Raw genomic sequence first — 25507 nt, 5'->3', positions numbered from 1 at the left:
AGGGGTTAAGGGCCTGGCTCGGAGGCACCATGTGAGGCTGCTCTTCAGCTTTCCCCATCGCTTCAGACTCATTCTGCCGGTCCAGATGGAACCGGGTAACCCTTTAGTTCGCATTCAAGTGACGAACTCCTCCGGCGACCACAGGAAACATGAGTGTCGTCGGTCGGGGGACGGAGGAAGGGGTCAGCTGATAGACGGAGGCTCAGAGTCTGCAGACGGAGGCGGATGGGGAGGACGGATGGGTCAACAAAACTTTAAGCTCGCCCGTGGATGTACCCTGACCGTACCCACATGGTTATTATTGTAACCCTGACGACGAGGCTCCCTCATCCTTAACTAATTGGCCATTTGAAATGTGTCACTATGCAGGGCGTGGGAAGATTTATTTTGTTTTTTTGTTTTTAAACCCATTTCTACAAAGCTGTAAAGCTGAAGATACATTGTTGTCACAGGAAATCAGATAATTACGATATGTTATACTGTCTGGAAATAAAATAAAATAAAAAGTTGCATAATTTGATTTACACAATGTTGAACTTTTCATTGATAAGCAAACACAAAAAGCAGAGCCCTCCCATATACAACAATCAAATCGGATAAGAGTAAGTTGTTTTGAGTGTCCAAACCCACCTCCGTTCTTCCGGAGCCTCCGGCTCTGATACCAGAGGACCACTTAATATGAATGTAAATGCAGTGGTGTTTTTTTGCTTCATTTCTGGCCTGAACACAGCGGCGAGCCTGAATCCACTAAGTGGGATTCTCCACCGGCTCTCGACAGAGTCAACCCCCCCCCCCCCTCTGAAGGGCTCAGCCTCTCTCGCAGCCATTGAGCTCACTTACCGCGGAGCAAAGATGAAGCTGCTTTGCCACCGTTGTCTCTGTAAATGGAGCTTTAAAACGGCGCTCGGGTGGCGGAGCACCCCGGGGGGGGGAAGTGAGGTGTACTTTGGCGGGTTGAAAGCCCCGCTTTGGCCTCGGTGTGAATACAGCCACAAATGCTCAGCTGCAGCACGTGTCCGAGAGGGGCCCACACACATTCACGCACAACGTGCATAATGGAAACGCAGGAGGGGGGGGGGGGGGGGGGGCTCGTGTCCCAGTCAGTCTAATTAAATGCTGTGTTTGATGATGAAAGTTGGGCTTTGATGAAAGGGGTGTGTGGTGTTACTGCGTGAATGCATCTGAACAGAGGATCTCTCCTCTGCTATTAACCAGAGTGCGGGTCACCTGTGTCAACTATGTGTGTGTGTGTGTGTGTGTGTGTGTGTGTGTGTGTGTGTGTGTGTGTGTGTGTGTGTGTCAAAGGTGGAAAAAAGCTACATTTATCCCGAAAAATACTATTGCAGTGTGGGTTGAAACAAATGGATTGTTGGGTCTCTGGTGTTGCCACTGCGATCCTTTGTGTCCTCAACAACACGCACGGCCCCACATTGTTGCGTAGCAATGGTTGTTTACGGGTCTTGTTTGGGTGAAAAACTGGACAACACAATCCATTATCCTTTTCAACTTCCATTTGGCTTAAATTATAATTGATTTGCATAATATTGATTTATTTTTTTGACCTTGCTGTTTTAAATGCAGTCTCTACCGTAGTAATTCCTGAAGTAGAATAAAGATTTTGCTGATAACAAGTAAGTGGTACTTAAGTAGGATTCTAAATACAGGAGTCTTTTTTTTATTAAGTAAAGAATCTTCTGTGAGATCGTACAGCTTGATTGTGACTGTTGGATAATACTGTCTGATGATCTCAGCTACACGCGGCATCGTCTCCATAATCATCTCCGCGTCTCATCATCAAAAATCACCGTATCCCTTAATCCAGTGGGCTCACTCGGAGATCGCTGACATTGCTCTCTGTGCCAATTCCCACTAATGAGCTCGTACATATTATCCTGTGTCTGTGGGAGTGTGCATGTGTGCATGTATGTGAGTGCCGGGTTTGATATCCTAATGCCTCTAGATGTTTGATTCTCTAACAAGACTGTGCTGCGTACAACCGGAGGACACACGCAACAAATAGACGCACATACAGACGCGCATTTATTGCCAATGAAACAGGCACACACTCACACACACGCGCACACACTTATGCTCACTATGTAACATCTGTGAACTTAAACACAACAGTGTAGCGCTTGTGTTTGCAGCCTGATTTACAGGCTGTAGGTCTGCTACGTAATGACGCCTCGCTGTGAACGTCTGAACGCGGTGGCTCATAAAAATACTGACAGGCTGCTGCAGGCAGACGGAGAGAGATGATGTCATGCCACTAATTAAATCATTGATGAATAGTCGATAAAGGGGCCAGTTTCTCCCTTTACAGCCACAGTTGTGAAGACGCAGACAAACCTCAAGACAAGACAAGCATCGTGGTTGTCATTTAATCTGCTCTGGGGTGTGTTTTTTTTTTTTTTGTTCAGCTTGCCCTCACATTCAGTGTGTATGTGTCTGTTTTCTGCTGTTGATGAAGCTCATGTCAGATCATCCGCCCACTGCCCTCTGTCTTCGTTTCTATTCCACTGAGTCACAGCTTCTTTATTGTTTAACAGCGTCAGAAGACAGATTAGTTACAACGAGCGATAAGATCGATCCCGTGAAGCCAATCTTTCCACACTGGGACGAGGGGGGCTGTCAGGGACGGCATGTGAGCGGTGTGTGTGTGTGTGTGTGTGTGTGTGTGTACTCACGTGTGTGTGTGTGAGAGATCAGAGATTGTTGACGAGTTATGGTATCTTATCAAGGGAGGAAAACATTATTATTTTTTTAATTGCCATACTGGCAATGATTTGTTTTTGCTGGAAAAAGGCCAAAAAGGATCAAATTAATGCTTTTAGCTTCAAAAGTATTTATCGTATACTAATGATGGAGACTCTCTTCACTTAACCAAGAAAAACAGCCATATTAGACAAGAATAATAACAGACATTCATTTAAGTCAAGGGAAAAACTAAATAATTAATTCTTTCACTCTCATAAAAACATATGCGTTAAAGTCCTGCTTTGCACTGTTGACTTTCAATATGTTCTTCCTTTCTGTAAAATAAGGAGTATTTCAGAATCTTTTATATCACACCTTCCGAAAAGGGCTCCAAGGTCTCACTAGACTGAAAAGCATCTCTTATGAAATAAAAAAAATAGAATAGAAAATACAAACCACTCATTAGGAGGCGTTTTTTTTCCTTGAACATGTCGCTAACAGCGAGAAGCTACAGGTTTCAGAGGGGAACTGCACATCTAGCTTAAATATCTTCTATTATTCATCTTACAGGTTACATATCTGTAAAACCTTTTGGTGGGTGATATCATCCCACTGATACAAATTTTAAAATTGGTCGGCTTGCCAGAAAAGAACAAGCACAAGAGTTTCAATACACAGGGCGTGTGTAATTGACAATAAAAATCTTTGAATCTTTGAACACGCAGCGGGCTTCACAACGTGGAAGAAAAACCTGGTGGCCAGAAAACACAGCGCCGTCCTCGAGTCCGGTGTCCACTTCTTTTCGTTTGTCTGTAGTGTAGTTGTAGGCCATTGTGTGTGACGGATCAGCGAAGGTAAAAACAGCAGATATCAGTTTTTATCTGTACTGGCGTTTATTTCCATCACACAGGGGAAGCTGTCCCTCCCCACTCCGTGTATCTGACACTCGGTCTCCACATTGTGGACGTGAGCCTTTTTCCTTGAGGCGCACTGGGACTGACTGACGGGTTTGATGCCACCTACCTACACACGCACACGCTCACACACACACACACACACACGCGCGCACAATGACGAGCCTCGTCTCGTCCGCCATCCATCTCCTGTTCTCTCTCATCTCTCCTTCTGTTTCTTTCTCTTCGGTTCTGACCATCAATCCTTCAGGGGGCCTTGATTTTTGTTTTCGCCATCTCTATTTTCACACCACATCATTTTCATCTGCTTACAAACACAAACGAAATCTCACACTGCTGTTCTCTGGCTCGTACTGACACACACACACACACACACACACACACTCTTTTTAAAGCATGCGCTGTTAGGCAGTGGTCGACCTTCACCACGGTCGGTGCCACTGTTGCCCGTCCAGGCGTGGCTGTAGGCAGCGTGTGCTTGGACCACAACACGAGTTGCTGTGGAGTCGCACACCGTCACACTGCTGCAGAAGGAGAATAACTGAGGATCCTCTTGGCGGTTAACGTCCCTGCTCGGTCTTTTCTTCCAGCCGGGCAGCTGAGCTTCAGCCCGAAGGAAAAGCAGCATTTTCTTCATTATGTGAGACAGGGTTCATTTCTCCATTTGTTTTCACCTCTTTGCTACTTGTAGTGAGTTTGCATTGTGTTAAGAACGGAGGCACTGACTCTCTACTGGAGTTCCTCCACCTCTCCATTGGTGGCTTTCCCTCCGCTGACTTTCAATTCATCACGTAGTTTTCCTAGCCCATTATCACCATAGCAACAACAGTAGTTGTTCACCCCCCCACCCATCCTATCACCTCAGTACACACATGCATTATGATGCAGTATTTTAATCTAATAGTTTCAGGTTTTGTTGATGTTTTATGAATGGTTTTATTCCTAACAGGGATGTCTGGGGACCATTTACCATTATCCCATTTGTGTTTGTGTGAATAATTATGAATCCATCTGCCTTTTTCCGGTCCTAATACCGAGAGCAATATCTGTGCTTTGGGTGTCAGCCGATACAAATGACCAATACAGATAACTAGTGAGCTGTATGCCTCACTGGGAGGAACAGACTGGGATCATTTTGTTATGTGTACGCCAACATCAGGCTTGACTTAAACAAATGCACAGACATCGATTCACTGAACTATTATTTTGTATTCAATTGATAAATCGAACACCAGCAAGTGTACAAGTCAGTATTTAAAGGTACAATGCATCAATGCAGTTCAAATGCTACAGTATATTGTGTGTAAACTTTTCTGGTTAACGGAAAAACTCCACGCTATGCTACGATGCTAAAAGCCCAAGTTACTGTGAGCAAAGTCCTCTTTCATTCTATTTTCCAGCGCTTCAGTGCGCCGGATGCTTGACGATGCTCAACCTAAACATATCAAATCAGACAAGGATGAAGATCGCAGGCCCAAAAATGTCTTCGCTTATGGAGCGTTATGTGTGTACAACGCACGTCGTCTATGTAGCCATCCACCCAATTAGTGTGAAGCGGACGTGAAGGCAGATCTGCAGCCTGTTGAGTCCATTAACCCCCAAAAATCTCGACTATAATCAGCGAGATCTCCGTTCGGCTCAGCCTCCCTCTGCTCTCATCGATCTCTTCCCCTCCGCCTGCCTCATGCGGCCCCCGTCACGCTCCGAGACGCTCGGCAGCAGCAGCATCAGCATCATCTCGCCTCACTGGAACCAGCCTCCTCCCATCCTGGTTCGACCTCAGCAGCTCAGTCTGTTACCGTCGGCGGGGAATGAATAACCTGTTTTGTGTCCCACGCGGTTTGCTGTCCATCGATGATTGCCGCGAGTCGTGTATTCCTTCTTCTCACAGCGAGCGTAGTCTCAGCAAGACCGAGGGAAAGCTGTGTCAAGTGATAACTGAACGATGTTACCGGGCCCGGGGGTCCGAAGGGGCCCCTGAACCAAAGCCTCTGTGTGAGCAACCGTTACATAGAGTATTTCACTGTCAAAGGGCCAATCTACATAATGAGACCGTGCAACACGATTTGCAAAGAATCAAAGCAATGATCAGATTTCTTCTTTTCTTTCCTCTGCTGGAGGAAATCAAAAGCGTCTGAAACTGTGTATTTTCTTGACTTCATCGTGGCATCTGCCAAGAGTGCTGCCTCTTCAACTGTTTGCACATTTAAATAATATGTATAATCTTTCTCGGTTCGATACGCAATCAAAACAAAGAAAGTACTTGTGGACGGATGTGCATTGAATTTAAATACCGTGGAAACATAGAGGAGCACTTAGAGGAGAAACATTTGGGGCCTTGACAAGAAAACAGGAAACGGTGTTGTTATTCTGGAAGTTATATTTTTTGTTGTCTAAGTATTTAATAATATCTTTGGGCTTTGAGAGCAAAGAGAGAGGGATCATTTTAGGTCATTTGTTTTCCACCAACACGAGGCTCTGAGATGGCCTGAAGGCTGGAATAAATGCACACACACACACACACACACACACACACACACAGACATGCAGCATGCATGACGCCCAAGCTGAACAAATTGTGTCTTCACACCCCTTCGTTCGATTGGCTACACTGAGTCTCAAGCTGACTGTGGGTGCAATTCCTGCCTATTTCCATTTCACCGTTGGATCCAAAGAGGAGGGCAGCACAGACAAAGACACAATGACACAGAGAAAAATAAAGAAAACATATAAAGGGAGAAGAGACGCTGGGCATGACATTGATAAACATCCAGACTTGACTGTCCAGAGAGTTGGAGGGTAAGGGAAGGGGTAAGAAAGGGAGCTGATAGAGAAGGAAGCAGAGATCACGGAGATCACCAGAGTGCCTCGTCCTTTTTGTTTACTCAGCAAGTCTCTTTCAAAATGAATTCAAACTTCCCACGCTTGAAAAGTTGGAAAGAATGCAGTCAGGAGGCCGAAACGCTCTGGGAGGGAAACCCAGGATAGAGAGACGACTGAGCCATCTGTTTAGTTTTTTTGTTGTTGTTTTTTCAGGAAAATCCTCCAGGAAAGGCCGCAGGAAAGGAGCAAAAAATGGGCGAACGAACTACTTGTTAATTAAACTTGTCAGGGCACCTCAGACCACTGATACGATTCACAGCCAATCACATCGTGAACCACCCAACAACTGCCTCCTCTCTCGCAGACCTCCCCTCCCCATCTCTCTCTCTCTCTCCGTCTTCTTCTTCATGTTGTATGCTTGCAGAAAAGAGGCACTTTTCACCGACCTGTACCCACTTACTCAGCCAGTGGCCTGTATAATTACACATGCAGCCGTTCTGACACATTTCATTGTGATGGAGGCGAGCGGCGTTGCTTGGGGGTTTATCCAGCCTCATCTGTCGGGCTTCGATCACGGTGTGTTTGTCTTTTGGTGATTGTAGATATTAGCTGACCTTCGTTATCTCAATATTGACTGCAGAATATATGAATCCATTTCCATCAGAGGAACATGAGATCTGTTGAAGAGCACGTTACACTTTTTACAATCCTATCTGGGTTATATTTCTAGCTGAGCATTAATCCCAGATTTCTCATTTACTGAGCCTCAGGGGCCAGATGTTTAGGCCAAGATACTCAGTTGCACTGCCCCTGGCGCTGTACCGTCACTATTTGCGCCTCTTAACATTTGAAAAGTATGAATTTGATGCTGGGAAGGATTCCAGGATGACAAGGAGAGAACCGACACGCAAACCATACACGTTTCCACGCACCAACAGCTTCTGGGCACTTCATTCTTTCTTTCTTTTTTCTAAGGGAAAGTGCACTGATGACATCGTGGATTTGGGGCATCCTTCAGCTAAAACTCAACAACCGTACTGAGGAATCAAAGTAAAATGATGTTGTGTAATGAGGCCAAACAATCCACAAGCGATAGTTTGGATACGATCTGCAATAATCTAGTCCATTAATTTCTGATGGAGACATTAAGCAGTACAGTGATGAACAGATGTTGTGAGGGAGGTCCGTTTTTATTCCGTTATCCTGGAAAGGTTGCAATTTCCCGACTCATCTTTTTCTAAAATATTACAGTTGAGCAAAAAATAGGATTCTCCTTAGCTTCTGCGTGTTTATATGGGAGCCTTGTGGTGTTTAAATTGTGTACAGTTTAACAGTAAAGCTCGATACAGATACGACCACACCGCACTTAAATCAGTACACAATTTCAGTCCGATTGTTTGGCTTATGACCAAAAAACCCTGAGAAAGTGCAGAGGTTCAGATTCAGATCAGCCTCCCCCGTTCTTTGTCAGAATGACAAGAAAAAAGATATGTCTTAGTTACTCTCAGCAAAGCCTGACTCGTTCAGCCTTAGCAACAACAAGAATGAAGCGTAAAAAAAGCAAACAGATCTTTTTCATACCAAACGTAAATCCGCCTCATCCCATTGTCGCCACACAAACTGTGTGCTCGCTTCAGTGGAGCGACAACGACAGCCAACCTCTTAACCACACAAAACCACCAACGCCACGTCGACCTGCACGAGCACAGCATAATCGAGCATTGCAAGTCACACACTTCAGAACCATGGACAGTGGACAGCGATGACGGCTGTCCACTGCTTGGGACGCGCTCCACATGGGCGGATTGACCCCGTCATGAACTTTGTGATAACAAAGTCCACCTACTAACGCTGAAGATATAACGTTTCTTTTTTTCTGCCATTATGAATTAACGTTAGTCTCTTATTGAATTGCTAATGCTGTGATAACCGACTCGTGAACCAAAAAACACCTTGATCGCCCCCTGGTGGCTGTAAAAGTGATGAATCTCGATGGGACCGTTTACTATACTTTATATTGTACTATACTGTACAAAAAGGAAGGGACACTGGGCCAACAAAAACGCTCAACTACCAATGAAATACATTACTCACAAAGACGCTTTCTGTCATTTGAGCCCATATGGTCAGGTGTTGGATTTGGTTTTTGAACAAGAACTGCTGCCATTACCAAGGGGATGAGACATAATGATTGACAGCTGCTCTGAGTGAAGTCGTCGTGGAGCCGGAAGCTTGGGGAATTCCACGGGAAAGGAGATGTCACTTGCGTTCCAAAACTCGGATGGGTCAACTAATGGGACGGTTCCCCTCTGAAATATATATATATATATATATATATATATATATATATATATATATATATATATATATATATATATATATTTTTTTTAAAGGTTTTCCCATGTCATTTGTTTTGCCCAGGACCCCAGAAGCAAGCACAAGTTCAAGATCCACACATACGGCAGCCCCACCTTCTGTGACCACTGTGGTTCGCTGCTGTACGGGCTCATCCACCAAGGGATGAAATGTGACAGTGAGTACACACCCCTGTCTACGTGCACGTGCGTGTGTGTGTGTGTGTGCACCTGTGTCGAGGATGCTGCGCTGGTCGGCCCTAATGAGAGCAGATGGGAATAGACCGGTACCAAAGTCCTCACAGCCACATCTGCAGCCCAGGCAGAATTCACTGGCCCTTCCCTGCGGAGTCCTCTCTGCGCTCCCATTCTTTCCGCCCACGAGTCCTCTTTTCTTTTCATGTATGACCCCCATCCTACTTTTGTATCCCTCCACTTTACCTCCTCGGTCCCGTCCTGACCCCCACGCCATCTCCATCCATCACCCTCCCTCTCCCCTCCTCCTGCTCGGCCCATCCATCTGCGGGCCTCTGGCGGCGGCCCCTGCTGCAGATGGTAAAGGGAGCACAGCCGAGGAAAATTTGTGCAGGGAGGCCATCGCAATTAGGAGCTGCGTCCCCTCTCCTGTCTGTCCTTGTCTCCTCCCCACATGTCAGCCTGACGGGCCTGACTGGTGGTGAGGGAGGGAAGAGGGAGAGAGCGGGAAAAATGGACGGTTGAATGGAACCGGACAGAAAAAGGGAAGGGGGGGAAAGGGGGGAGGAGGTAGAGAGGAGAGGAAATGAGGTGAGAAGAGGAGAACTAATGCTTGTTTTCTCTCCTCTGGTCCCTCATCTGTTCTGCTTTGTAAAGGTGTGTGTGTGTGTGTGTGTGTGTGTGTTTGTTAGTGTAGCTAGTCCACTGATGATCTCATCAGCTCACAGCAATTATATTATTTCTAAGTTAATGCGGTGATTACTCATTGATGGCTCCTTCGTGGAAAAGCTCTTTTAAGCTCTGCTTTTACTCCTTTCAAATGGCCTTTTTTTCACTGAAACATCTCCAAAGGAAATCTTTGTCCACATGTGATCTGAATCCATTTTGTGTGTCTGTTAGTGGTGCTCAATAGGACTGAGTAACACGGTCGGCGCTTTAAAAAGTTCAAACGTTCACAATTCTTTTTACTGGTAGTCGCAAACCTCAGATGTATCCAAAGTCTAAAGAGAGCAGGTCTTCAAATGCTGCAGTGCAGAAACAGAGGTGAGCACACACCTGTTTTCACTGACTCACGATGAATAATAAATCAGCTGAAGCAATATGTGCAATTTTTGTTTTTACAGCTGCAAAACCCACATTTGTTTTGTGTCTGTGTTCGTCAAGACTGCGAACGACAAGAATAAAGCTGAAATTGATTTTGTTGCGCTCGCCATCGTCTTTGTCATTGTGGCACTGAATCCCTCTGCTTATATGTTTCGCTCGCGTCTCACGTCCAACTTCAACAACTTTCTCTCCTCCATAATTGCTTTTGGAAGTGGTATAGTAAGTATTTTGTTAAAAAGGATCTGACTGCCTATTTCCGGATTGATTAGTCATGTGATCACTTGTCAGGTGCTCTATACCGTAAGTTCCAAGTAGCTTGATTTTATTTTTTTACTTTATTTCAATAAAACCCGAATACAATTTTTTTCACAAACTTCATTTGTTTGTGAAAGTGTAAGGTGAAATTATTGTGTAGGTCAGTAATTACAGTCTTGATTTATACAAATGGAAGCACAGATTTAATGAATTAGGTGGTTCACTAAGAGCCAAACCACGAATATATGAGCACATTTTGTTCTGTTGGTTAATCTAACAACATGTTTTCATTAATTCTAGGAGTTTTTTTCATTATGCATTTTTTATCATTTAAGGCTCCTTGTAAAATATTTCCCTGTGCTCACTCATTGTCTGCTGTCAATGACATTTTTGTGAATTGTTTGTCCAACTTTCACACAGGCCCGACTACTTTTGCACATGTTCAGACAGATGCAGAGATTTCTCTGTGAAAAAAGTTATAATTCGGCATCCTCTGCAATCTCACCTTCCTCCACCCTCACCTATCCTCCCTTTTATGTACACGGTTCATAATAGAAAGTTGTGCCTCGTTCCAGATGAACTCAACACACCTCTACATTCTGTCTCTGTTCCAGCCTGCGACATGAACGTGCACAACCAGTGTGTGGTCAACGTGCCCAGCCTGTGCGGGACGGACCACACGGAGCGCCGGGGTCGCCTCTTCCTCAAGATCGAGGTCAGCTTGGACCGGCTACACGTCACAGGTCGGTCTCACCCTTTATCTGCGCGTACTTCAGCCGTGACGTGAGCAGGAGGTTCCCTCATGCGTGTGTGTGTGTGTGGTGGATTTTCAGACTGTTATCTATAACTCAGGGCTCCAAATAGTGGGTTAGACTGGACTCGAAGGATGCCGAGGAACTGTTCACTGTCACTTCATTTCCAAATCAATATTCATCAATGATGTTTACTGTAGTGGCAAGTCAGAAGTGAAGGTCATGTGACCTTCAAATGTTTTTTCTCTAACAAAATGATTATAGCAGAAACATCTGCATGCATGTTTGCAGCGACAAGGACCACTGCTCCATGAGGAATTACGTGATTATCAGTGTTAACTTAATATCTTAATAAATTCAAGCTAAAATCAAACTGTAACTCCCCAGGAACCTAAAACAACCTCTACAGAACTTTAGAAACAATGTCGCCCGCATCAACATAACAAAAGGAAGTCATGGCTGCCCTCTGCAGCCATGACTCTGCGCGTCCTGTGTGTGTGTGTATTTTCAACACCTCCAAATGATCCTGTCACTCAACAGCAGCACCTGCAGTGGACAACTCTCCCTTTGGCAGGGAGCGAAATGGCTGCTGGTTCCCTCCTGCGTCGCACACACTAACACACACACCTGGCGAGACGGTAGCGGTCGGGGGAATATTATGAGTGCTGAGGCCAATAAAGGCTTTTTAAATCAGTGGGGATGAAACAGTAATAACCTGTGGTTACAGCGGGGTTAGAATGGCAGATGTGATCGACAGCCGCAATTGCTTTCATAAAAACGTGTTTGTTTGTTGACGGCCACCCGGAAGGAAATGAATCTCATTGTCGGCTCACGGCAGTCGGACAGTTTTGTATGATGTCACGTAGCAAAACGTGCAGTGCTGTGACTTGCGAGGAGGGCCTGGTCCGCTGTCTGGTCCATGTCCTGCGTTAACGTCCCTGATGCGATGTGAGGAGCACCGTCGGCTGGCAGCGACGAAACGAGGCAGAATATGACAGCGGCGGTCTCGCGTTGACATGGTTACCTCGCTCTATTCGGATCAGGCTGAAACTGAACTGGCACACGTGTTCACGGGGGGAGACGGTTGTTAAGATGTTAGACTGAGAATAGGTCTTTTAACTCATTCTGCTGGTTTAGTGTTAATACACATTGAATTGAAAATATGTAAAATCCAATATAAACGTCTGTAATGATGGCGGATGAATTGAGACAAAACACTGTGATTGACAGACAAAAGGAGATAAAGAGCAGAACAGCGCAGCAGGGTTAGACAGCAGAGGAAGTGCATGTTCAGCACTGTTTTTTTGTGGGGGGGGTTTTCACTTATTCAAGCGGCAGCGGTCTGAACGATGAAGCCTCAGCTGGTTCTGCGGCTCCCGCAGACAAGTGGCGGGCCTTTGTGGTTCACCGCACCGATGTGAACTTGATTAAATCTTTCCAACCAAGAGAGCAGACACACATCCCGGGCTCTCTCTCTCTCCCTCTCCCTCTCCCTCTTCTTCTCTTTAACCAGCCTCCTCTTCTTTCCTCCTTCATCTCTCCTATCAGCCCCTCTTCCTAAATTGACATTTCCCGGTATCTTCTTTTTGCCGTTCCTTGGACCCGGAGCGTGTCTTCCTCCTGCTGTCTTCTCATCTATTTCCCCTCCATACGTCCTGCGCTCTGTCCATTCAACATCTGTCCTCTCCTTTTTCACCAGCTGATACCAGTAGGGTGACCGGTCCTTCGCCCTCTGGCTCTAATGTTCTTATTCTTCCACTGCAGCCTCGTTCGCTCATCATCTTCCTCTCTTTTTTCCCCCACTAATTACCTCATCATCCTTCTCTTCACTCCTCCTCCTGACGAACGGCTTTTTTTTAACAAGTTAACAAGCAAGGTTTTTATGGAACTTTAAGACAAGACAAACATGGATAGAATCCGAGCACAGTTGAACAATAACTTTTTCTCCTAAACTGATTATAGCATCAGGCCTGTTGCACACATAAAAGCTTATTGTTTCTATATGATATGAGGCTTTTAGTTTTAGGTTTATGTCAAATATGAGGATGACATTTACTGCACACGTCTCTTGTCTTGTGATTACGTCGTGTTTTAAAACTATTTTATATTTGATACTATAAGTATCATTTTAAGCATAGAATGTTGATGTTTTGAATAATTCCGTCAACAACTATAATAGCATTTATATAAATATATATAACAGACGCCTTTGAAATCATATGTTCACATTTATAAGACAATAACATCATATTAACTATATATTTAAGAAAGTATTCACCTATTGATTTATTTAATACCTTGTTTTAGAGAACATTTAATTGCTGACAAATACATTTATGAACCCTTCAAATGGTCAATATTTGCCTCAAACCACAGATGTGTTAGCATAGAGTTATTATCCTACACACCTTTCAATTATTACCCTAGAACTGTGCTCAATGAATGTTGAATGAAGGAAGTGTGAGCGGAAATGTGCCATAAAGTACCACTCATGTCTCTCTTAGTAGTGAAAATGTCCTTCGTAAGGTACAAGTTGGTCTTGTGTCTTTGTAGCATTTCCTTTAAGCCACAACCACAAATAGAAACAGTAATATCATTTTCCCCTTTAACTGTGTGTGTGTGTGTGTGTGTGTGTGTGTGTGTGTGTGTGTGTGTGTGTGTGTGTGTGTGTGTGTGTGTGTGTGTGTGTGTGTGTGACATCGATGTTCAGATCCCTGACTGTGCACTGCAGGGTTCCATCCAGCTCCCGGTGGGCCGTGCAGCCCCCCCCCCCCCCCCCCCCCCACAGATTATCAGGCATTCATTGGTTGCACATGGCATTGTTATGCAACAACACATTTGAATTTCAAAGCCTTTTTTAGGAGATTACTCTGTCGGCCGCCCTGCACGCACGCTCCAAATGAAATGTTGTTTTAAGCTGTGGCATTTTTTTTTTTATTAAGCAGAGATGCGCTTCAGAAAGAGTAGATGTGTGTTTCTAAAGAATATTGCAAAAAACACAACAGGAACATTTTAGCTTTGTTGCCTTTCGGTTGTTCCGGGAGCATTAAGTGCCGGGAAATTATACTCAGCACTTTAGTGAAATTATCTGAGGTTGAAGACAGTGAATAGGCCTTTTTTGGAAAAGAAAGAACCTGAACTTGTCATTCATTAACTCCAAACAACAAAGGATCCAGGCTCTAAAAGTCTCATCTAAGTGCCAGCGCACTTTCCTTTTTTTGTTTGTGTTAGTAAAAAGGTAGAACATTTCCCTCCCGTATCCCCCAGCGGCGGAGGAGATGCTGGTAGTTTCGCTTCTTCTGTGAAGGATGTTTTGCGTGTTGAAAACGGAAGGCTTGTGTGAGTGATGTAGTTGCTTATTGAGGTCGAGTTAACACGAGTTACCCAGACAAAATGCACACACTAACATGTAATTTATTCACAAACTACCTCATAAGGAGCAGGAGGAGGATCCTGAAGGAAAACAGTCCTTGTTGTATCCAAGCAACCACAGACAGCAGAGATGGTCCTTGATCACTGCTGCTCATGATGTTTCATTGTGTAGGTTTGTGTGTGTGTGTGTGTGTGTGTGTGTCATTGCCTGCGTGCATGAGTGACCAACACAAGCTGTGTCTGTAACTTTCACACACACACACACACACTACCCACCGCTGTCTGTTTATCTGCGTGCGTGTTTGACTCATTAGTGTGTTTACAGGCGTGTTGAAGTTGCCTCGGCATTGTTTGGCGCCAGCGTTGCCACGGAGACGGATGCCTTTTCACGTTGCCACAGCCAGTGTAGGGGAGGACATGCATAAGAACCTGGGACGCTGAGATGTTCCTCCTTCTCCTCTTACTTAATCTTTCTGTGTGTGTGTGTGTGTGCGCGTGTGTGGGTGTGAAGGCTTGTGGGCGTGCAAGAGATTACAGAGAGAGAGGGATTAGTGGGGCAAAGATGTATTGGAAAAGGAGTTAACAATGAGGTTGAAGGAACACATTCATGAACAAGGTGAAATTGGGATTGGGAGACCTACACCGACCTTTACGACATGACACAGGAGGAGCATCAATATATTAATGGAATTTCAAGCATCATTAATATATATTTTTTAAATTTATTTTAAAAAGATACATACACGAACAGTGAAAACCAGATGTCGGCTATCTTTTCATTTAATCAATTAATCCACTAGTCTTGCTTTAGAGAGTCTCTGTTAGTTTATTTTCAAAATTCTTTAAAGCTGTTTTCTTACTAACCGAACTACAAAATAACACAGAATTAAATGAGATGCAAATGACACTTTACGCTTTACAATGATTGCCTTGTTTTCAGCTCTTTCACATTTATGTTTTGTTGCAAAAACACATGACCGCTGTTAAAGTCATAGTGTGAAAGTTCACACCAGCTCCCCGAAACATTCAGATTACAGCTTTTCCTTTTTCCTTGTTCTCTCTCTTCGTGTGCGACTGCATTAAAATATGCAGAGTGGGATCATTGGATCTGATAAACACACTGAAGAGGATTTATTATGATCTGGTTTTGTCTTTGTTCTGTTGTCACTATCAAACTTAAGAAAGATGTATTCCGTTTCTGGGGGGGGTGTTGACAGCTGTTGCTTAAATAATGAAATGTAGTTGTGCGTTTGTGTGATGCTGTTAAGTGGGGCAGCGCTGGAGTGGGCCCATTGGCCACTTACAGTAGATGCTGTCGCCATGGTGAAAATGGCACGCTCACGCCAGCCCCCCCCCCCCCCCCCCTCCCTCCTCCTGTTGCTATGTAACCACACTCCTTTTTTTCATTTGTCAGTCATCACGCAGGGAATCTTCACTCACACTCACATTATCTGCTCACTTATTGCCCGACCATCAGAGAGAGAGAGGGCACCACGAGGAAGGAGAGTGCAGTCTAATTACCACCCGTCTCATTTGACTTGTTCCACAGCAGCAGCTTCGACAGGCTTTTACTGCAAGTATTATTTTGACACGAGTCACATGGCTTGTATTTGAGTGACCGAAAGGAGAGATTTACAACTTGGACTTAAGTTTCTTTTTGACTTGCAAATACTTGATATATATATTCCCAAAGGCTGAAGTTCAATTACTAAAGGTGCGCCTCAAATCATTTAGGTTTCCCTTATCTTCATATCATAATTAAGGCAATTAGTTCCGAGCAAGTAGTTCACTTCAATTCACCAGACCCACTTTGAACCAATCCGACATGAGACACACAAGAGATCAAAATTCTACCGAAAGATCCATGACACTCACAGGACGTGAGCCAAATCGTGAAATAAACTCCAATGACTTAGTGAGAACATATGAAACATGATCCATCTCTTTTATAAAGGCACAAAAACATTGCGATCTGTAACGTGTGAAGACCTTTCTGTTTGCTGCCGGGCCTCGGAGTGACTTGCACTGACTCATTTCATCGCCTGTGTGTGTGTGGACTCATGAGGTCTCACACACACACACACACGCACACAAATAAACACATGCCCCGTCGTCTCCTCCATCTTCTAGTGGGTGAAGCCAGGAACCTGATTCCTATGGATCCAAATGGTCTATCAGATCCTTATGTTAAACTCAAGCTCATCCCCGACCCAAAGAACGAGACCAAACAGAAGACCAGAACCATCCGTTCGTCCCTCAACCCCTGCTGGAACGAGTCCTTCAGCTTGTGAGTTAACGATCGCGTTACGATATATAAGGTTCCAAAATAAAAGGTCTGAAGGAGATCTCTTTCTGTCCATGTTCATTCTCCTGTGTGTGTGTGTGTGTGTGTGTGTATTTGTGTGCTTCAGTAAGCTAAAAGCATCAGATAAGGACCGCCGTCTGTCCATTGAGGTGTGGGACTGGGACCGGACCACCCGAAACGACTTCATGGGCTCCATGTCCTTCGGAGTGTCCGAGCTCATCAAAGCTCCCAACTGTGGTTGGTAGGTCGTCTTCTTCCTGTTGCCCCTCAGTTACCAGGGTGAAAAACTTTGGAAACTGGAAGGAAGTTGTTACAAGGATGCAAAGAAACTAAAATGACATTAATTGGACATTTAATACAGTGCAACACGCTTTCAATCAATCATTTTACATTGCAAAGCTTATTGATATATATATTGCAAAGTGTATTGATATACATATATATGCTGAGGAATAGACTAGTCACAGACTAGTAGGAGTAATATAAAAAAGAGAGTAAGAAATAAGCAGAATATGTGGCGCACAACAAATAAGATTGGAGTTGATTTCTGGTTTCACAACAGACACAAACAGTGGTCTCCTGCTGTGAGAACCGTGTTGTTCGACCTTTCCAGCAGACCTGAGCCGCAGAGAGAGCGACAGCTCACTCACACAAAGAGGCCAGAGGAAAGACAGTGGGCGTATTAAAGAAAATGAATGAATAGTAAACACCGCTTCTATAAACGTGTTGCATTGTAAAACCTTGAGTCCAAACTCAGACCTGTCGTGTGTGAGCAATTCTTATCATGTTGGTGAAGGCGTCTCTTCACATTTATGTAAAGGTCGAACACAGCTAACAAATAGACTTGCAAAATATATGTATATATATTTTAACACATACAATGACACAACCCTGCAGTCTGCCGCAGTGTTAACGTGCTTCCAGACTGGCCAACAACCGACGTCACCGCTTCCCAACAGGACGCCCGGGGGAAAAAAGGCGCCTGTCGACGTCATTTCCTCGACTCGTGCTGCTGCTTCGTCTCATCGTGATGAGCGCGCGCTCACACTTCACGGAGTCACAGAGCTTCAGGAGATACCTGTGCAAACAAATGCGGCCCTGCTGCCGTGTGTGTGTGTTGGTCTGCTGCAGGTTCCAGGTCATTAGACAAGTGGCCAGAGGATGTGTACTTTAGAGGTTGAGTCTAGTTAGCTCTGCTGAGGGAGAGCAGACCTGTAAACACTGGAAAAAGAGGGGAAGCCGATGATTGAAGTGGTGCAGGGACGTTAAGTGCAGCGCTGCGCGATATGTTGAATGGAAAGTACACCAAAATAACTTTCCTCCGTCGTCTTTTTGTGTTGCTTCTATCAGGTACAAGCTGCTGAACCAGGAGGAAGGGGAGTACTACAATGTCCCCATCCCTGAGATGGACGACGTCAACCTGGAGCTCAGACAGAAGTTTGAGGTGAGGTCAACTGAAATCACAACATTCGATGGAACCCTTTTGTTTTGTCACACTTCATCCTTTCTGTCACCATGGTAACCTGGTGCTGTTCTTCACTCGTGCTTTTCACCCTGCGTGTCAGAGAGGGAGATTAATTTCTACATGCGTTAACAAAGCAAACGGTCCTTGTTTTTGATGGAACTTCCCCGTTTGCGTTTACAGTGAAAGTTTACATTGATTCAGGAAAGGAAACAAGTGAGTGAAAGTCTTATGTGAGGGATTATAATTCATCATACTTTGTTTACAGTGGGTCATGACTGAGATGTAATAAAGAAGGTAGAGTCCAAAAATAGCTGTTTAAAATAGCTCACATTCCTATTAAACCAGACGAGCACCATAAGACTGATGTCCTACTTTCTAACATGTCATCTTTTTATTATTAATTTCAGTTGCTTAGTCTTATTTCTTCTGACCACTCCACTCCAGTCTGTTTTTTAATTACTATAAAATGTCATGATTATTCAATTGTTTATAGCAGCAACTGCATTCTTTGTTTATGTAAAGCGTGAACTCTGCTCATGATAATGTGAAGAATTAATATAACTGACTTTTTTAGTTTTTCAGTTTTATCAGATTTGGAGACTTTATCCATCAAAAAACCAGCCGGGAAAAACAACCTTCAAAACTAAAGAAAACAGCACTTCCTTTGAAATGATCAACAGTATTGTAGGGGCGACTGTAGATAAGTCAAGCTGAATCATGTTAATACACCAGCATGGTGTTATTATCTAACCACATCTAAGGAACTCCTCCGTGCAGCTAACTGTTGCCCCCTAGTGGCCGAACCTGCTGCGAGGTTTCTGTTATTGCGACACAATAAAACTACTGTGCTTTAAATAAAACTTCAAACCTCCTCCCGAGCTGGATGGTATAAAAATCATTTCAATCTAATCAAGTGCAAAGAATTTCATCTCAGCGAGGGCAGCGTTACGAATGTGCGACTGTGTGTGTGTGTGTGTGTGTGTGTGTGTGTGTGTGCGCGTACAGGTATTTTAATACTGAGAGGTAAATGTCATCTCGCTGCAGCAGTCCTCACGGCGCCGAGTTTCCTTGTGTTTAATTCTCCCCTTCTCTCCGTAATGTGCATCGCTGACCTTGACATTCCTCCGAGGCGATAGCGTCTTCGCGCGACGCCGCGGTTGCCGTGGAAACTGGGGGCAAGACACAGACACGCAGCCAGATGTGACAGAAAAGAGGATGCGCGTTGTTTCCGAGCGATAGCTGTGTCGGTTTTTATCCCTAATGGATGAATAATTTAAACAAATCAAAAATAATGGCTCGTCAAATCTGTCCACGTTTATGTTGTGTCACTTTCTTTTCCCAGCACGCGCGTACACACGCTAACCTCTGACTGCACTAACGAGTGAGTTTCTTCTTTCTTCTAGGCCTGTCAGTTAAATATCCACTATCTCAAGGTAGCTCTTCTGCCTGCTCCGTCTCTATTTCTGCATCACGCTCACTCTACTTATCGTGTTAGGATTGTTTGTGGATCTCTGCTGGACTTCCACAAATCAATCTGATTTACTAACCAATGCTCTCAATGGCATAGAGTTGAACCAGATTGCTGTTTTATACACATTTTTCTAACACCTCACAAGCGTACATACTAACCGTTTTCCTCTTCCTCATGCTTAATAACACATGTGAACATTCAGTTGAAAGGGGGCCGATTGAATACTAAATAAAGGATTCGGTCAAACATTTAGGGGATTTTCAGGCACCTCCTGCGTAGGTCAGCATCAGTGACCCGTGCAAAAGTTGCTTTTCAGTGAAAAAGAGCAAGCAGAGAGAAAGAGAAAGCAGCTCGTGTTCCCCCGGCTCAAAAAAAAAAATCAGTTTTGACCATTAATACTTAAAGAATTTTAATGAAAGTGCTGCATATGACAGCTTTTACATACACGCCTCCATCACTACACACACAGCATTGTTTTTACCAGCACTCTGGCCCTTTCTCAGTGGCATCATCTTTACCACCAAGACAGCTTCACACCCGCTGCTCTTTGGCTGAGAGTCTGGTCCACAGCGCCCCCCCACACCCCCCCTCTACTAGTCTGCCTTTGGTCTGGACTATAGAAGGCAGGAAGCATGGCTGGACACTTCTGCACTGTATTTGTCTGAATGAAAGCGCACACAGGCTGTTCTCTGTGTGCATGCCGAGTCCCCCCACACGGTGGCAGCGTTAGTTTTGGTATCATGTGTTGCTGTCGTGGCTGTGTTCTGTGTGGCCACTCGGACATTGCTATTCGTACTTTTTGCGTGGTTGACGAAGGTCGATGTGTTGTTCTTTTTATGGTGAGTTGTTTATGATGATGTAATTTCTGCGAGATATGTAAAACCCTTCCTGTGTAGTGTTGACATGCACAAAGAAGTTTCAAGAAGTGTTTGTGTCAGTAGGCAACTGACTTATTGGGGTTATGATCCCGTCAAAATGGAGAGATGTCTTATCAGCAGCAAAACCTAAGTGTCATTTTTGTTGCATATTTGGCTACAAATTGCTACTACGTGCTCACTGCCCTTCCTGATGAATATCTGTGAGGATGTCTGGCTTGTCAGCGGGAAGAAAATAAATCACTACGTCCTCTCTAAAATAGATTTGGTCATGACATGAATGCATTGTGATGCATTGTAAGCTGGTGGTGCATCCAGCACTTTGTAGCAGATCGAGATTCAAATTACTGCTAAACAAATACAACATGTGTCATCAAGTATTAAAGATTGAAGGTAATGGGCCAGCACGCAAAATATAGTCATATGATTGAATAGGATTGAAAATATAAAATATCCCGCACTGTCAATAAGCAATATGTTTAATCCCTTTATTCTACATTTCTATTTCTAATCATTGACGTAGTAAAAACATTTTGATTCTGGTTCTTACATTTTCAACCCATCCAGATAGACATTTGTACTACATTTCAAAATGCTTTTCTGGATTATTACGTTGTGGTTTGTTTGGATTAAAAGCTGACAAACACTTTCTTCTCACTGAGAAAAATGAAGCTCCACAAGGCTGCAAACTGCAAAAAAGCAAAGCCAGATGTGAATATCTGATTGCAGACCAGCTGTTAGACACCAGCATGACAACTGACTAAGCGCTACGTGTCCACTCTTATTATTTCCATTTATATATGCTTTATTTGTTAATGCAACTGCATCTACAGATACATGTTGAATATACTGTTTACTTTAATAGCACTTTCAACTTTGCATACAACAGAAAGCCAAGCTGGGCCACGGTAAGAAAGTGATCACGCCATCGGACCACCGGCGGTTCAGCCTGCCATCAGGTAACATGGACCGCATCCGACTGAACGACTTCAACTTCCTGTCCCTGCTGGGGAAGGGAAGCTTCGGCAAGGTGAGCGCCGAGCCCGCAGAGACATAAAAACATAAAAGCATTTCTTTTGCCGTTTTAAAATGCGCCCACCATCTCTTGTGTTTCCCTGTGACCTTTGACCTGTCCCCTCTTCATCAACTCGCAGGTGATGCTCGCGGAGATGAAGTCGACGGAGGAGCTGTATGCCATCAAGATCCTGAAGAAGGACGTGGTGATCCAGGATGACGACGTTGAGTGTACGATGGTGGAGAAGAGGGTCTTGGCCCAGAGGGACAAACCGCCCTTCCTCACGCAGCTGCACTCCTGCTTCCAGACTGTGGTGTGTGGAAACTTCAGCCGAAGACACGATTGTTTGTAAAGCGTGTTTCCTGCACAGCTGCAGAACGGCCACCGACACGCAGTCCAAAAAATCCCTTTGCTTTATTTTAAAAGGTTTCAAAGTCCTTCCACGGCCGCCTGGTTGGCGTTTCCCTACTAACATTTATTCACACTCTCTTACCGGTGCCCCTGCAGAGAAAATTGATACTGAGCCGAGGCCACGCATGAATACAAAGTCTCCAGTGTGACGTCCTCTGTGTACGCAGACAGGGTGACTCAAGGAGTCTTCAATAAAAAAAGTAATTTACTGATCAAAGCGTGGTGGTTTAAAATCCAGCCACACTGCAGACCTGAGAGAAAGGATCATGACGGCCATTCATTTATCTCAAGGTGGTGCTCAGATACATTATGTATACGAGTTAACTTTCTAAACATGACTCTGCGTATTGCCATGTTCGTTTGAGTTTGGGCATACTGTCCTTCCCCTTGTGAAGTTGCTCTTTGGGCAATAACCTCTGTTCTTTTTTTCAAATCTAGGATCGGCTGTACTTTGTTATGGAGTACATCAACGGCGGAGATCTTATGTATCACATCCAACGTATGGGCAAATTCAAAGAGCCACAGGCAGTGTAAGGACACGTTTTTACAATAATCAGGATAATTAGCTACAAAACAGCAGAACTGTACCAGACAGATTATTAAGTGCTAAACTTTGGACATTTTGTGTGCGAATGGGTTGTCGTTCATCCTTTATTAAGATGGTTTTACTTGGGAGATGTTTAATGAAGATGTTCATAGTCAGAGCATCATGTTGCACTAATATGTATGAATATTTTTGATTCTTGTGTAACGCATTCTTGTCTTCAGAATCACTTTTCTTAGAAACTGTAAGAAGATTTGCATTCATTCTCTTGGTTTTCATTCTGCAGGTTTTACGCTGCAGAGATTGCAGTTGGTTTGTTTTTCTTACACCGAAAGGGAATCATCTACAGGTGGGTGAGTCAGAGAGAAGCCAGTTTTACGTAATGACGCAGCACATTCACCTCCCGTTGAGCCATTGCTGCTCAAAAAAGAAAAGAAAAAAAAACACTTTCAGGGTTTTATATTTTACTTCAGAGGAGAAGATTAAGAAAAAACAAATGTACTGTTGTCTTCATGTTAGAAGGAGTTGAGAGTCTTTGAAGCAAAACGCAGGAAACTATTTTGAGACGGTGTAAGGGGAGGAAAAGAAGCTCAAGATACGGGGAATGGAAGAAGGACGTTATACAGGCGTTTAGACAAGGACGCAGACACAGAGACCGATGGCTGAAGCAGGCAAAGGACAATAAGATCAGGAGATAACGGACAGGATCGAAAAAAAGAAATTACTTTAGGAAGGAGACGAGGACAAAACTACTTCCCCCTGATGCCAGAAAAACTAGAGAGGAGAGTGATAAAGGCCCGACGGATGCAGAGGTCACCCTGTCCCTCTTCAGCTCGCATCCATTCTGCATGTGTTTGGCACCCCGACACCACTGGGTGACGGATAGAGCTGCCAGAAGTGAGGAGAGAGAGGAGGCGAAGAAAACGAAGAGCCCAGACATGAAACACAAGCACAGACAGATGAAGCTCGCTCCCCGTTTTGTGCCCGCAGGGATCTGAAGCTCGACAACGTGATGCTGGACTCCGAGGGCCACATCAAAATCGCCGACTTTGGCATGTGTAAGGAGAACATGTACGAAGGCATGTCCACGCGCACCTTCTGCGGGACCCCGGACTACATCGCTCCAGAGGTGACGATGAGAGCGTGGCGCTGTTTTATTTGTTTATTTAACACCTGTGGGAGACGTCTGCCAGATGATTATTAACTGCACAGTGGCCGATATTACATTCTCAATAATAGTCCATTCTCAGTTAAAGACTACCACAATGAATAACTATTGTTATGCGTTTCCGCGGGAACCACGGAATAAACCTCGCAGGTTACAAACCCACGGCAGCGTGCTCTAGTTAATCAGAAGACATATCACCTCGTGGTTCAATTGTGAACTGGAAACATTTGCATTTCCTCTTTCCTGCAGCTGTGATTTAGCTCTTTACCTTTGCGTGATTATTTTATGAATAATCACGCAAAGGTAAAGAATGACACATTGGCTGGTAGGAGAAAGCGCCTTTGTTATGGCAGCTCGAAATAGCCCGCTGTATGCTTGACTGGCAGTTTAGGTGAGAAATGTCTTACAGTTACTGTTGTTCTATGTGACGCTTGGCAGCAGGAATAAAGCCTTCATATCTTACTGATAAATAGACCTTTTTAGCAACGGGCCTGTTCATTGCCTCCCTTGTCTAATGTGTTTGCGTCTGAATGTGTTTGGTTATTCTTTCTCAGATCATAGCGTACCAGCCTTATGCAAAATCAGTGGACTGGTGGGCTTATGGAGTTCTTCTGTATGAGATGCTGGCAGGACAGGTGATATGTTCTTTTTCTTTTACCCCATCGGGTGTCTTCTTTAAGTTTTCATCCCTCATTAAGTCCATCCATTTCGATGAAAGTCATTTATCAAGCAGTAAACACAACTACCATCACCTCAAAAGGTCGAACAAAAACATTGATGAGTGCAAGACGGCGATGTTACACCTCACATGCCGATACTTCTCACCTCAGTAACTTCAGAGAAGAAACCCCAAGCCAACCCCTTTTGTTTGTTCCTGCTCCTCAGCCCCCGTTTGATGGAGAAGATGAAGATGAGCTCTTCCAGTCCATCATGGAGCACAACGTGTCCTACCCCAAGTCCATGTCTAAAGAAGCTGTTTCCATCTGCAAGGGAGTAAGTACTGTTCAAGTAAATGCAATTAACACGGTAATAACTTCAAGCAAATGTCATTGTTGCCGGTGAGATACCTGCACTGACATTTTTTTAAGTTTTGACATGCAAGATTTAAAGCTGGAAAGCACACAGGTCCTGAAAACAGAATTCTTGCAATGAAGAGGATGCTTTTTTGACAGCAGTTGATTAAACTTGAGTCTTTTACCGTTTTCTATCTAAATCTACAATTTCCAGGGCTTTCAAAAATGGTCCTTTATCAAGCCGGCAACTGTTCACCTCAGTACCCGGGCATCACTGTACGCGATATCAACACAGCGAAGCGGCATCACGGTTGACGTTATTATTTACCAACAAGGAAATTAGGTTTTAAAGTCAATTTAAGAAGTAGAAGATTCCATTAAGATTGAGGCGCAGTCGTTTGATAGCACGCCCCACCTTCATTTAGCGTCACCTTACAGCCCGTAGCTGCAGGCCACCACCAGAAATATCATTCATCTGACAAAGGAGATAACCCTTATCCGTATTATTCACTTCACATGGCATTTGCAAAAAATTGATTTAAAATTAAAAATAGGTTGCTACGGAAAGGCAGCGCAATTTCCTGCCCCTGTTTTAAACCTGGAAGCGTAAAAAACAGAAGAGTGTTGGTCTGGCTCTGCAGAATGATGTTGGAGAAGAAGAAAAGCTCAAATGAAGAGAGAAATTGACACTGCCAGCTTCAAAGATGCTCACTTTCTCTAGCGTTTCCTCTCCTGCAGCACCCAAACCTGTCCCACCTTCTAATCCCTCCTCTC

General features: G+C 44.3%; 1 protein-coding gene across 2 annotated transcripts in view; it reads left to right on the top strand.

Moving 5' to 3' along the window:
• prkcab (protein kinase C, alpha, b) overlaps positions 1-25507 on the top strand; it is a 69133-nt gene that overhangs the window by 39929 nt on the left and 3697 nt on the right. Inside the window, exons 4-16 of one of the 2 annotated variants that reach the window (XM_040191790.2) lie at positions 8856-8967; positions 10957-11085; positions 16597-16753; positions 16878-17012; positions 18122-18215; positions 19640-19669; positions 21472-21612; positions 21737-21910; positions 22447-22538; positions 22839-22901; positions 23543-23681; positions 24275-24355; positions 24606-24713. In XM_040191790.2, the coding sequence (XP_040047724.2) occupies positions 8856-8967; positions 10957-11085; positions 16597-16753; positions 16878-17012; positions 18122-18215; positions 19640-19669; positions 21472-21612; positions 21737-21910; positions 22447-22538; positions 22839-22901; positions 23543-23681; positions 24275-24355; positions 24606-24713 (1455 nt within the window). The remainder of the gene's footprint in view (positions 1-8855; positions 8968-10956; positions 11086-16596; positions 16754-16877; positions 17013-18121; positions 18216-19639; positions 19670-21471; positions 21613-21736; positions 21911-22446; positions 22539-22838; positions 22902-23542; positions 23682-24274; positions 24356-24605; positions 24714-25507) is intronic. The other variant, XM_040191792.2, reaches the window with a different exon arrangement.

Source organism: Gasterosteus aculeatus, chromosome 11, assembly GCF_964276395.1.
Source record: "Gasterosteus aculeatus chromosome 11, fGasAcu3.hap1.1, whole genome shotgun sequence".
Taxonomy (NCBI): Eukaryota; Metazoa; Chordata; class Actinopteri; order Perciformes; family Gasterosteidae; genus Gasterosteus; species Gasterosteus aculeatus.
This window is presented reverse-complemented; position numbering and strand designations above follow the sequence as displayed.